We start from the raw sequence: 13,738 nt of genomic DNA, 5'->3' as shown, positions 1-13,738 counted from the left end.
AAAATTTAGGACTCTTTAACCTATTTATATTTCAAATTATAGGTAATAATGATGCTATATAAAGTAAATCCTGAAGAAGAGCCATAAAGCAAATATTACTTTATTTGAAATAGATGAACAAGATTCAACAAAACTTGAGCTTGGCCAAGAGAAAACCAGAAAAACAGTGCTAGGAAATCCTTGCAAAGAGGAACATCTGCAGCTGGTGTTTTTGTTCTGCACATCTGTATTTGTACTCACCATAGGCTTTACATACATAACTCTTTTCCTATAAAGGTCAAAGTGAAACAGGGAGCCCAGGATACTCAGGGGAGCCTGGACCGAAAGGAGAGAGAGGTGAACCTGGATGGCCTGGTATTTCCATTCCAGGCACCCCTGGAGAAAGGGGATTCCCAGGATTCCCAGGTAAGGAAAGGTTTTCTCCTCAGTGGTGCTCTGCAGAATTGAAATGAAACTTATACAAGCTCTTCCCCTGTTAGTATGAAGATGAATACATGCAAAGAGATTCTCTCACTAAAATAATTCCTATTAAGAGCATTTCTATTACAGGAGAAGAAAGAATGAGAGCAGAAAATGATTGACTTGGACAGACTCAGGAAACTGCTAGGTGGAGCTGCCTCTTGGGGAAACAAAAAGTACCTAAAGAAAGAGTGCAGTACAGCTGGTAGTTAGAGGAATATAGTAAAGCTACTATTCCAATGTAAATGCAAGATGGAACTGTATCACAAGACTGCTACGAGCATTCAGAGAGGTTGGTGATGCAGGAATTGCATGGAAATAAGAAAAAAATGTGCAAAAGACGCATTCAGAACCCAGCTGGACACAGTTGGTCAGTTTTCTCAATTCAATCTGTTTGTGAACAGAATGGTTGAGAAAAAAGAGACAAGTTTCATTCTAAGATATGTAACATTGCTTGGCATGAAACAGTACGGGCCTCCCATAGCATAAATGTGTCCAGCTCTGACAATTTAAGAACTCACTAAAGAGTAAAAGGAAGGGTGGAGTCAAAATACAAGATAGAAAAAATCAGATTATTACCTAGAAAAGGTAAGGCAGCAGAGTACAACACATGCAGATCATCTGCTAGGTTTCAGAAGTGTTATGCAGAGGATGGTAACAAATAACTTTTCCTGCCTGTTGCATATAAGGGCACTGATGTCTTAGTTTGCAAAAATTCAGACTACAAACACAAAAAATAGATTTATGTCCAGAAAGTTTATCTTGTTCACTAAGAGTTTTAGAAAAAAGCTGAACTCATTTTTGTTAGGTACAATCTGGGACTGCTTATCCTTCTCCTAGACAGAGTGATTTTGTAGTCCTCCATTGTATTACATTTTTATCATTTCTTTGACCGTTAGAACTCTAGAGCCTAAGTTTATTTATGGCAGCATGCCCATATATAATGGCGTGCTCTTTAGTTAAGTAGATTAAATAGAAAGTGTTAAATTTCGAGGAGATAAAACATTTTCAGTGACACAAAATGTCTTCTCAGCCACAGGTATATTCAATACACAAGTGAGAGCATACACAACCTCTATGTCCATGATATCACATATCATCATTCCTTTGGTTATTGACTTATCTCTGTAATCTGAAAAGGAACTCTCACTGTTCTGATTGTTTTAATACGATCCTGTAGGTAGAAGAGGACCTGTTGGACCCATTGGACCTAGGGGACCATCTCCCAGTAGCGCTCCTCCTGGACTTCCAGGTGATCAAGGACCACCTGGTTTAGATGGCATCAGAGGTACTTAAAACCAACAATTTCATATTTATTCATGTAAAAAGCCCCTTAGTCCATTAGGAGTCACTGATTTTCTGCCTGTAGATAAACATATAAAAGCACATGAGGAACAAAGAAACTAATTAGTGCTTCAGTGAATAAACAGGGGTGAACACGGGATAGACCCCCCCAGAGCAAGAATAATACAGATCTCCACATTCAGTTTTCTGGTGTGTTTTTGTAACTCTATAGAAGTTCTATTGCTACAGCATATCTCGATTTCCACAGAAGCAAGCCAGTATGATTATTGGCATCATTTTCTAGGAAAAAGCATAAAAGACATTGTGCATAGGGCTGCCATACATTGTGAAAAACTTTACGACCTAAATCCAGCCTCAGAAAAGGTGAAACTGGCAACTCATTTGCAAGAACTTATACAGACCTCACTTCTTCCTATAGACCCTGTCCTCAAGTAGTGCTTTTTTCAGTTCTTCTTACCCATCCGGTTTGGGGAGCTATTTGTATTACATTTTCTTTACAATGCCTTGGAGAAAGACCAATGCTAATATTTGCAAAAACACACGATTATCCTATGTTACAGTGGGGGGAAAAAAAAAAAAAAAACAAAAAAAAACCAACAAAAACGTAGATAACACTGGAACATATCTATTTTAAATGTTTGTGCTTTGTGTATTTAAGAATTTATTTTTTACGTTTTACTGAAGGTCAGCCTGGGAATCCTGGTCCTCCTGGAGAGACTGTCTTTGTGCGAGGAGATCCAGGTGACATTGGTATTCAAGGGGCACCAGGCATTCCTGGGCACCGAGGGCTACAAGGAGCCAGAGGTCTTCCAGGAAATCAAGGAAGAGAAGGTCCAAAGGGTATGATCTGAGATGTTTTTAACTAGCAGGTGCATTTATACCCAGTTCTGCTCAACTGAGCCTTCTGTACATAAAGCCTTGGGATTGCCATTGGACAGTCTGCTGTAGACAGATGGCAAGGGTATACTGGAAATTTCTTAGTTCCACCCTTTTACCTACAGATAAGATAGAGCTGCAAAAGAAGGTCAGAGTAGCCAGATTAATGTGAATAATTTCCAGCAGCATTCTGAAAGACTCTCCTACCAACCTGTGATTCTGAACTAAAACTTGAGTCTCCAAGACAAAGCAAGCCTTGTCTTTGTCTATAGGGATCTAGAGAAACTGTGGAAGCTGCAAATGTGTTTGAACTGGGTGTCTCCCAGCTTTTCCATAGCAGTAATTTGGGCCTCTCAACAGATTCCTTAAAAGGTCAAGAGAATGGTTCTAAATACTCTGCTTCCTCCATGCAAATGAGCCCTACTTACACAAATTCCTTCCAATCTCCTCTAAAACAAAAGTCAAACTTCAGTTCAGTTCAAGACTAGGGAGATAAAGGGTGCATTACTATTTGCAAGACAACAGAGTTGAGCTGTCTCAAGCATTTTTTGTTACTCAAGCAGCCAGACATCATCTTATTTATGTGTTCACCTTGGAATGCAACTACACATCTGCACAACTGTTTTCTTTACAGGTCCAATGGGAATCCATGGCTCACAGGGTCCACCTGGTGCTGTAGGACAACCAGGAGACCAAGGTCCTCCAGGAAAACCGGGTCCTAGAGGTCCTACAGGTACTTATGAACTTGTTCATTGTTGGCACTCAATTGTAACTGTGATCTTTGTATTCATAAATAAAACAATATCCCTAATTTTTACTTGTATATAAACAACTTAAGCGAACTCAAAAAAATCTAAGTTATTTCTCACTTGAGCAATGTAAAGACTTCTGAATTATGTATTTGTTACCTCATATAAATGATTTCAATTCTCATTCCATTCTTTAATCTATTTGCATGGCTGAAATCTGCGTTCCATTTTTTACGTCCTTCAGGGTTCATAGGTAAGTTGATAACTATTGGTTATTGTTCCTAAGGATTTCCTTCTGTATAGATGTATTACATGCTTATAAGAAGGTATTTTTGGCCTGGCTGCTAGGAATAGTAGGTAATGGCACAACAACATAATGCTAATAGATTTTTCACATAAACAGCTTGTGCTTCCAAGTATATCACAATAATACTACACTGAGAAGAAGCCTCATGCCATGATGTCAGTTAGACATGTAAAATACCTTTGCTTCAAATTATTTAACGCTTTTTTTTTTTTTTTTTTGAGGGGATATGTCACACTAGATAATTTCTAACCAAAATCTTTAATCCTACGCTGAATTAGTACAAACAGAAACTGAGCTCTTAATCTGTCTAAAACAACACAACTCTGATTTTGTTCCAAAATACCAGGAGCTATACCCTTTTTGTTGTTGCTGTTCTTGACATTTTAATGTCATTTAATCTAATTTACTTTCATATTGCATGCAACAGGTGATCCTGGTGAACCAGGAAAAACAGATGACTCGTGTCCTACAATCCCAGGGCCTCCTGGGGAAGCAGGGCATAGAGGAGATGATGGTTCTATAGGATTACCAGGGCCAATAGGTCACCCTGGGCCCCAAGGTAAGCTTGTGTTTTGAAATCTGAAATGCCTGCTTTCAGCTGTTTAGACAAGGAATCACAAAGGGTTACAGCATCTTCTCTACCTTTTACCCTTCAAACAATGGTCTGCAGAAAAAGGCAGCATGTTGTTTAATGCTGAGGATGATAGATAGTAAGGCTAAACCAGGCTACTTGAGTCTGCCTACACTACAGTCCTCTTTTCCTAGGCCAAGGAAGGCAAAATTATCATGAGCTGCTGAGAACAAGAAATTCTTCTGATGGTATTTTCCCCTTTACCAACAAATAAAAAAAAATGCCTCGAATCCCCACTACCATTTAATTTTAACTGGTGATTTGGATGAGTCAGGTTGTATTCAGAAGATGTTAAACACATCTTCACATTTTAGCAAAACACAGATTCACAAAGCCATGCTATGCTAACCAAAGTCCAAAAAAAATGTACTAGCGATTCCAACAGTTTCCATCTTCACAGAAAAACTGTAGCAAAGCTGTATGGTGTCTTCAGTTTAGGTTGTATCTAAAGGTAGCATCTTCAGTTTAGGTAGTGGAGTCTCTCCTTCAGTTTGGGACATTTCTTATTTGGGCAAGTTTGTTGTGGTAACTGCCCTGAACATCCAGTGTCTCCAAAGGAAAAAAAATAATCTGTCATGTGCTCCCAATAGATTCCCTGCAGGGGTCACTGCTCTCATGAAAGCGAGCATAATGCAGTTTTCAGTGAACTGTATCATTTTATACAGCTTAGTTGATTTGCCAACCCAGAGGTGTTTCTAAACTGAATTGCTGTTTTCATTCTATATATCCTTAAAACAGCTTCTGTAAATCAGACAGTGCAGTGATACATACTTGCACTGTTGAAATTTTTTTTTGTTTGTTTGTTTTACAAAGACCACTTAGTAATGCTTTTTCTTTCATTAACACAGCAGAATCCCAAACATCCCTGCTGAGAAAGCTGTATAGATCAGAAATAGAGGTTTTGCTGGCAGAATCAGTGCATATTGCTAAAACTTCCATGTACTTGAACCTTGGCAAAACAGAAATTGCAAAGCTGTTCAATTGTTTCCAGTTTTCATAACGAAAAGGTAACATGGGGAACGATTGAATGCTGTAAAGCAGCCTCAAAAACCAGTCTGCAGGATAAATAGTATAGTTTGCAAGGAATAAAGCATGCACCATTAATTATAACCAACTGTTGTGCTAGAGAAAGTTGTTTTTCATGGAAATTGGAAAAGCACTGCCAAGTACAACAATATCTGACAAGTTCAGATTGCATTTACAGTAGTCAGAGGAGTATTGTTACCTGTGCCCTATATCTATTAATGCTTGACCGTGCTTTACTGTCTGCTAATGTGTACGAGTGTGTTTGTATGTGAGAAATATAAAAATGCCTTTGCTCTTCCCCACTGGATGTAATCCAGTTCAGCTGTCTCTCTCTTTTGTATTAATACTTGAATACATACATTGCTTCACAGGAAGTTCAGTATGTTTAAAGGCTTTGTTGAATCAAGTACTAAAAGATGAAGGCCTGCCATAGTATAACACATTACACAGTAGAAATACTAATGGCAATTCAGGAAGAGACTTGTCATAGTAGTGTTTGTCACTGGTTCTATTTCAACTGTATATCAAACAAATTCCATAGAGAGAATATAAAACCTTATCAGCAAAGTTGTAAAAAGAATTCCCAGCAGAAAGCATTTCTGCACCTCTCTGTTCCTTGGGTGTTGTTCCTTGGTGGCATCATTTCTGCAGACCTTTTGCATACTGTGTACGTTTGGTCAATGTACTAACATTAAAAGGAGTTACATTAAGGGAGAGTGCATACTTTGCATTTGTCTAGGAAGGAAAGGTGAAGAAGGGTCATGCGGCCTGCCAGGTCAGGATGGCTTACCGGGAGCACCAGGACCACCAGGCGACCAAGGGCATGTGGGAGAGCAAGGATACACTGGACCACAAGGTAAGAATGGTTTCTTTTTCTTGTCTGTTTACTACTGTGGAATGGAATAAGCAGATACTGCAACATCATTTTGAAAATAACTTCACCGATGTTCTTGAATAGTGTGGCTCCAACTTCTAAAGACTCAGCAGGAGCTGCAGCTCAAGAAGCATTGGATTTCCTATCCATGCTATTTGCTGCAGCTATCCAGTCACATGACTTTTGGGGGGGAAATGTTGGGATGCACAGAGTAAATTCTCCTTACACTCCCCTCGTTCACAGACGGATGCATCCACCTCTGATCCAAGAAACCATGACACTTCTATTTGCCTCAGTTCAAGCTCTGATAGTGACATTTCTGGCTCTCACCATAACAAGAAATGCCTCTTGTAAGAAAATTTATCTCTGCATCTATGATCAATCAGGCAATAAACCACACATACTTAAACGTCATTTTTCTATAGGTATGAAACTCTGAGTCAGGGCTACTCGTGCAATTGTCCAGATAATTGAAATTCTATTCCAGCTGTTTAATAAATTACCAGTTTAACACATGAGGAAAATGCATCGACTGTTACTGTGGGGATTTAAATTCAGTCCAGACAAAGTAATCCACATGACCAAGTCTGGAAGATCATTGACCACCTCAGATCATTTCTTCATAGGCAAATATCCATGCAGCACAGGACAGAGGCACAGTAGAAAAGCCATTCTGTACAATTTAGTCTCTTTCTCTCTGATAACAAGGATAACATCAGTCTACCAGTGTCTCTATTGACCATGACAACCTCTGAAGTTTGTATTAGATTCAGCCCTTGTTGAACACTAAAATACAGCAAAGAGAAACTTTCCCACTAGCTACATGTTCTGCAAGCAAATTCACTTTACCTTTTCTTCTGTGTACAAAAAGGTCCACCTGGCCAGACTGGAATCCCAGGACCACCAGGGCCCCATATTAGATCTTCAAGTGGATTCTTGCTTGTCCTTCATAGCCAGTCAGACAGAGAACCACTTTGTCCACAGGGGATGCCAAAATTATGGACCGGCTATAGCCTGCTGTACCTGGAAGGACAAGAGAAAGCTCATAATCAAGATCTTGGTATGTATTGTAGCATATGATAATTTCTCTCTGGATAAGGCCTAGGATGGTGTGATCTATACAGTGAGACATAACTCAGCACAATAAAAAAATCAATTACTTATTTTCTGCAACACTAAGCCATCCAAAACTAGTAGTGGTTTGCTTCACCTGTCCAGGCTGACCATCTGGGGCTGACTCTGGGCTTACTAGAGAGATTCTCTTAGATCAGGGGCAGCTTGGGAAAAATAGCTGCTTAGGTTAGATGGTTACAGTTGGACAGCACAAATAAACTTTACAAATAAAATTATGCATCATATACAGCAGAATTTTGAGCTCGAGTCTAATTTTTTATCCACTTGTTTTCCAAAAGAAACAAATACCACCCAATGACAGCTATTTCTGGAGTTTTGAGACGTTTCTTCTGCATAAACAATTTGGACTAGAGTTAACTGTCTAAATGAACCTAAAAAACCGATTGGCTGTAGTTCACATAGAAGTAATTTTCTAAACTATTGTACTCTTCTTCTGCAAGAGGCAAAGGAATCTGCTGGGAGGAAGAGTCATCCTTACTGGCTGAACAAAACAATACTTAAGAGTTAAAAGAATGTTTGTTTTGTTGTTTTTTTTAACTACAGCAGTGCCACTTTGAAACGTTTTCACTGTTATGTGTTTGGCATTCCCTAGGATAACCACAGTTGGTAATAAAATGTCTTCTAAAAACAGTGAGAACATGATCCAAATAAAATAAAGTCCCTGTTCCCTGCAACCAGCGGGTTCTTTTTCTCAGGCATTTTTCATACAGAGGCTACTCCAGATGGTGTATTATTACTGGTATGGAATATTATAAGTGGTCAACAAAATTGGCTTCTGTATAGAAACATCAATTCTGTAAGGAAAAAAAAAAAAAAAAGTTTAAGGCACAAGAGAACCTCAGTGTTAACTAGATTGGTCATCACAAAACTCTTAATTGAATTCTAGAATTTCACTTTGAGAGTCTGTGAAACTTTTTTGGAATGAAGTAGAACAACTGCTGAGATTTCAGCTTAATGCCCTGGCAGCAAAGGTCTGCCATACTTCACAAACATTTTCTATTTATCAGAAATGGCCTCTTTTTTTTCCCCAACTGCTTCTAATAAGTTCTTAAATAACCGATCTCCCTCAAGCCAGCCACCACCTCCTGCCCAATTTATTTTTCACTGTTGGTGCACCTACAAGATTTGTTTTACCTGTTTCCCATAGTAACAAACTGCAGCACGTCTTTAATGGTGAACTGCAATACTATTCAATGTTACTGAAGAAATGAAAGTACTGATTGGTCAAACATAGTTTGTTTACAGTATAACTAATAGGTTATGCAGGAGGCGTGGGAGGTTTAAAATACCTGAATGACATAACCCCAGTAAGACCTGCAGCAACATTGGCCAGAAGACTATTATCAACATACTAAAAAGAAGTGATGAAGTTTTCAATGTTTTCATCCTCATTATTTTCATTCTTATTATTTTCAGGTCTGGCTGGCTCTTGTCTTCCTGTATTTAATACCATGCCCTTTGCTTACTGTAACATCAACCAAGTTTGTTACTATGCCAGCCGAAATGATAAGTCCTACTGGTTGTCAAGTGCCGCTCCTTTACCTATGACACCTCTCTCTGAAGAAGAAATACAACCATATATAAGCAGATGTGCTGTATGTGAGGCCCCAGCCCAAGCAGTAGCAGTTCACAGCCAAGATCAGTCAATTCCTCCCTGCCCAATGAACTGGAGAAGTCTTTGGATAGGATACTCTTTTCTGATGGTAAGTTTCTGGGCACATGATTGCTTTCATACAGCTTTTATGTTCTAAAGATTCAAACATTTCAGCTCTGAAGGAAAAGCAAGCTAAGAAATATCCAGCAAAGAGTACCAGGGAAAATTCAAAAATGATCTTCACAAAATGAGGGTCAGTTTCAAAACCTGTCTGTAGCTATATATATTATGCTAAAAGTCATAGCCCTGAGCTCTAAATTTCTTAAAATTGCCAAGATTTTTATGTGCTTGTCCCATAAACAATGAGATTTTCATGTACAAAGACACCTCTCAGGACAGTGTAGCAATAGGGCAGGGAATATTGGTTTTAAACTAAAAAAAGGTAGACTTAGATTAGATACATGGAAGAAACCCCTTACTCAAAGGGTGGTGAGACACCAGAACAGGCTGCCCTGTGGAACTGTGGATGCACCATCGTACAGTGACAATAATGAAAAGATGGTAGTAAATACCCAAAAGGTTATTTACAGGAAAAACTCACCTGTATGGAAGCCTTTGGTCTGCTGGGAAATGCTGAGGCAATCTCCATCAAGGAGCAATCTCCAAGAGACACTGCCTTAGTGGTGGTCAGCCCTTAAATGAGGACTAGAGGAGGTGGAGTGGAGCTCCAGCACTTCTGGGTGCACAGCTAAATTACTCTCACCTGTACTCCCACAGCTGACCCAACACTTGCCTCAGCTGATTAATCAGAGGTTCAGGCTGGGATTACCAATACCATACAATGATCCCAGGAAATGTCCAAAGGCCAGGCTTTTGAACACAGAAGGCAGTTAAAGGAAAATTAACATCATTTACATATTTTTCCCACTCAGTTAACAAGTTCTTTCATTGTTCCTTCCAGCACACTGGATCTGGTGATCAGGGAGGTGGGCAGTCCCTTATGTCACCAGGAAGCTGCTTAGAAGACTTCAGATCAGCACCGTTCATTGAATGCCAGGGTCAGCGTGGAACTTGTCAGTTTTTTGCCAACGAATACAGCTTCTGGCTAACAACAGTGATGCCTGACTTGCAGTTTGCATCAGCCCCCTTGTCAGGAACTATTAAAGAAGGACAGGAGCAGAGGAAAAAAATCAGTAGATGTCAGGTATGCCTGAAGCACGATTAACAAGTGAAATGAATTAATAGCTAGAGCGAGACAAAAAACATGCTAATGACTTAAACAGTATTTAATATGTAAATATATTTTGAAGTGTATAACTCTTTTTGCTGGAATGGATATATCAGGTAGAAATTTCATCCAGCCGTGAACACATATCTACAGGTAATAAAACGCAGTGTAAACTACTAGAGTCCACTACCATAATGCACAGTTAACAACTTGAACTTGCAGGGTTAAATTTAGTCTGAAATACCAAGAACACAATACATGATTATACAGGCCAGTGGATTTCCTGTTAAAAGTGGCATTCAGAACAGAATATGACATATTATAAAGAACTGTCTCTTAAATGTATATAGGTACAGATATGCAAACACCCAAATGTCCTAGAGTCCCAAGCCAAAAGAAACTTTCCTGTGCTGTTTTCTGAGGGAAAGGGAAAACATAACTGCTAAAAACACATGATTACACATAATAAAAGCAACAAAGATCAAAGTCTTTTACTGCTGCTGTACCTAACAAAACTGTGAAAGAACTTAATTGAGATTTCATAAGTAAGAATAAGTTGCAAATCCATTTGACAGATTATGTAAGAAAATAAAATTAGATGAGATAATGAAGCCTTAAAAAGCTGTATTTATATTAGTGATGAATTTCAAGAGAAGAGGTAAGTAAAATTATTGAGCTCGAATCCAAGTAGCAGGAGAAAACAAAGCAATTTTTAATAGTAACTGAAAGGAAGTTGTAGCATGCTGATGAACTTCTAAGTGAGGAATATAAGAAGCATTTGTGAAATGTTATTAACCATTGTCGGGGTTATTACTGTTTTTGGAATCACACCACAGGAAGATTCATCACCTTTCAGAGTATTGTAGAACAGCTCTATCGAGATACACTTTTTATTACTGAAAGCATCGAATATGAAAAATGTTATAAGCTTAAGCGCTGATCACTTTCTGGGGGAAAAAAAGCATCTATTCCTTTTTCATTCAGCTATAAAACCAGAAAAACGCATGTTTAAAATCTGATGAAACTACTGAAAAGCCACTGATGGCATATGGAGAACTCCTCTTGTCCAGAAGGACCACTAATGCTCCTTTTACCACTTACTAGGGAGGAATAAAACATTTTTCCAGCTCTTAATTTCAGCGTGTTCACTAAGAGAACCCAAGCAGAAGGATTTTCAGACTGAGATGCAAATCCAGTTCAAGGATAACTCCCCCTAAAGCTATCACAATCATCTGATCGGCCAGCTTACAGTGTGGATACACAAAGTCAAAAGGTAGGAAAAAAGCAGTCCAGCCTCAGCCAGAGGAAAGTGAAGCAGTCAGAGTAACTCCGTTCAAGTGTAAAAACACCAGATTGCAGCTCTTTCTGACAAAACCACCCAAGCCATATCAATCTGCTCTGCTGACATGGTTGTCTCCTACCCTCTCACCCAGGAAACAGGGTCATTTTGGGACACATCTCTGTACCCACCTGTCATGGGAGGCATTTCCCTTTGGGATCCTGTCTTCTCATTGGCACAGAACCCTCAGTTCACTGCTCAGTGACTGTAGCTGCACGTTCTTCCCTTCAAATATGGCATATCACTTTGTTTGTTTGTTTGTTTTTAGAGAAGGGACTGATTTTTCAGATGTTATCTTTCCCTGCTTCAGCTGGCATCCCACACACACAATACCAGCCTGCCGGTTGAGAGTGTTCCAGTAGCTCAATAACTTTCTTGTGCTGAGAGGCCAAGCTAAACACAGCATTTAAAGCGCAGTCTCACCACTGCTGCACACACATGAGAACAATCCTCTCCCTGCCCTGCTGACCACTCTATCTGATGCAGGCTACGTGTGCTGTTGGCCTTCCTGCCCACCTGGGCACACTGTGGGCTCCTGTTCAGCTGGCTGTGACCAGCACCCCTGGGTCCTATTCTGCTGATGACTTTTCAGCCTCTACTCTCCAGGCTTGTGCTGCTGCATGAGGACGTTATGGCCCAAGGACAGCACCCAGCATCTAAATTAGCCATTTCACAGCTCTCTGCTGTTCTGGTCATGTTCAATTTTAAATGATCTAAAACAATTGTGTTCCACGATTTTGAAGCAAAGTTTTTGTACCCGTGTCAGCTACATTTTACTGTTTCCTATGAAAGTATTAGAGATGTATATTTAATCTACCACTGATAGCTTTAAATGTCTAATAGCTACGTAGGTTTCTGCCTCGTGTTCAGATGACAAGCAGATGAAGTGCTTATTATTATAAAGCAAAGAAGACAGGCTAAATTACAAAGCAGATGTACTCTAATTCTGCAATCATCTGTCCAGTGAGCATACACAACAAATAATTAGGTAAATTATTCATGTGGGACCTAATTATGAAATTAAACATAAGAAGGTATAGCTGAAATAATTCCTAAGCGTTAAACCAGTTTTAAGGCAATACTCCCATGCTACCAGGCCCAAGTACCATTGCATTGAAGAGCTTTGGATCTTGTGTATGCCCCACAAAGAAGCAAAGATTTTCCTACACAGCAGGAAGATATTAATAGCAACAACAAAGTATTCTGCTGGCTGGGCTTTCTGGTCGTTGGCATTACAGCCATTCAGGATTCCATTTGGACAGAAGCCCCAGTCCACGGGGAATACAAACGTCCTATTGCATTCAGTAGATCAAGTATGGATGTATGGAAGTGCCAGCGAGGTTACCTGTACAGAATTTGCTCCTAGGGACAGGACTGATGTGAGCCGGGGCAAGCAGTGACAGCACAGCTGTTCTTCCTGAAAAACTCACTGAGCACTTACTGGCACAGGGCAGCAACCGCAGATACAGCTTCATCAGGCTACCAGGGAATGGAGCAGCAGTAGAGCATTCCCAGATCAGAAAACTAAAAGACTTATTCCCAGAACCACATTATTATATGCAGCAGATTCAGGCAAAAGCCTTCCAGGAATTTTTCCAGGGTAAACTCTTAACCAAAACAACTCTTCTCCTTTGGCTGGTTCATAAGCACCAGTGAAGCAACAAGAAGAAGCATTAAAACAGTCAAAAAAGTCTGGTAGGCTACACTTCTTTCTTATGTTGAAAACAGCAATAAAGTACACAAGTTCTTGAGTAATTGAGGGGAAAACAGAGGTTGATCTGATTGCATCACTTTCACTCCCAATATACAGCTGAAGATAGCCAGCTTACTATGACAGTGTAAGCTCTCTAGCACAGCACATGAGACCGCATCATTAACCCTCCTCAGTTCTGTAAGTATTGCCAGTATCCAAATTCAGGAAACAAACCACGTCCATCTGGGCAGTTTTCTTTCTGGAGTTCCAGACAGACCACTGTAAATGAGATCACTCTACAGACTGAAGCCCGGTCTTGTAGGATCTTGCACAAGCAATCCCAAAATAGCTTCTAATTGAATTCAGTCTGCCATACTTTAAAGAAAGGCTGCAAATGAGGACTTCTATTTAATGCTTTACGTGCCCTATGGCATCAGCTGTCTGGGCAAGAAAGAAAAAGGTCATTCAAGACCATAGGGAAGATGGGTCACTTAAAAGTAATGGGGAACAGTTGCTTGCAAGA

General features: G+C 39.7%; 1 protein-coding gene across 1 annotated transcript in view; it reads left to right on the top strand.

Annotated features, from left to right (window-relative positions):
* COL4A4 (collagen type IV alpha 4 chain) overlaps positions 1 to 11,317 on the top strand; it is a 61,922-nt gene extending 50,605 nt beyond the window's left edge. Inside the window, exons 39-48 of the mRNA XM_015871390.2 lie at positions 277 to 405; positions 1,640 to 1,747; positions 2,449 to 2,604; positions 3,275 to 3,373; positions 3,634 to 3,642; positions 4,124 to 4,255; positions 6,093 to 6,209; positions 7,099 to 7,287; positions 8,778 to 9,064; positions 9,917 to 11,317. Of these exons, the coding sequence (XP_015726876.1) occupies positions 277 to 405; positions 1,640 to 1,747; positions 2,449 to 2,604; positions 3,275 to 3,373; positions 3,634 to 3,642; positions 4,124 to 4,255; positions 6,093 to 6,209; positions 7,099 to 7,287; positions 8,778 to 9,064; positions 9,917 to 10,180 (1,490 nt within the window). The 3' untranslated portion in view covers positions 10,181 to 11,317. The remainder of the gene's footprint in view (positions 1 to 276; positions 406 to 1,639; positions 1,748 to 2,448; positions 2,605 to 3,274; positions 3,374 to 3,633; positions 3,643 to 4,123; positions 4,256 to 6,092; positions 6,210 to 7,098; positions 7,288 to 8,777; positions 9,065 to 9,916) is intronic.
* The last annotated feature ends 2,421 nt before the right edge of the window (positions 11,318 to 13,738 follow it).

Source organism: Coturnix japonica, chromosome 9, assembly GCF_001577835.2.
Source record: "Coturnix japonica isolate 7356 chromosome 9, Coturnix japonica 2.1, whole genome shotgun sequence".
Taxonomy (NCBI): Eukaryota; Metazoa; Chordata; class Aves; order Galliformes; family Phasianidae; genus Coturnix; species Coturnix japonica.
Note: the sequence above shows the minus strand (reverse complement) of the source record. Positions and strands in the feature narration are given on the sequence as shown.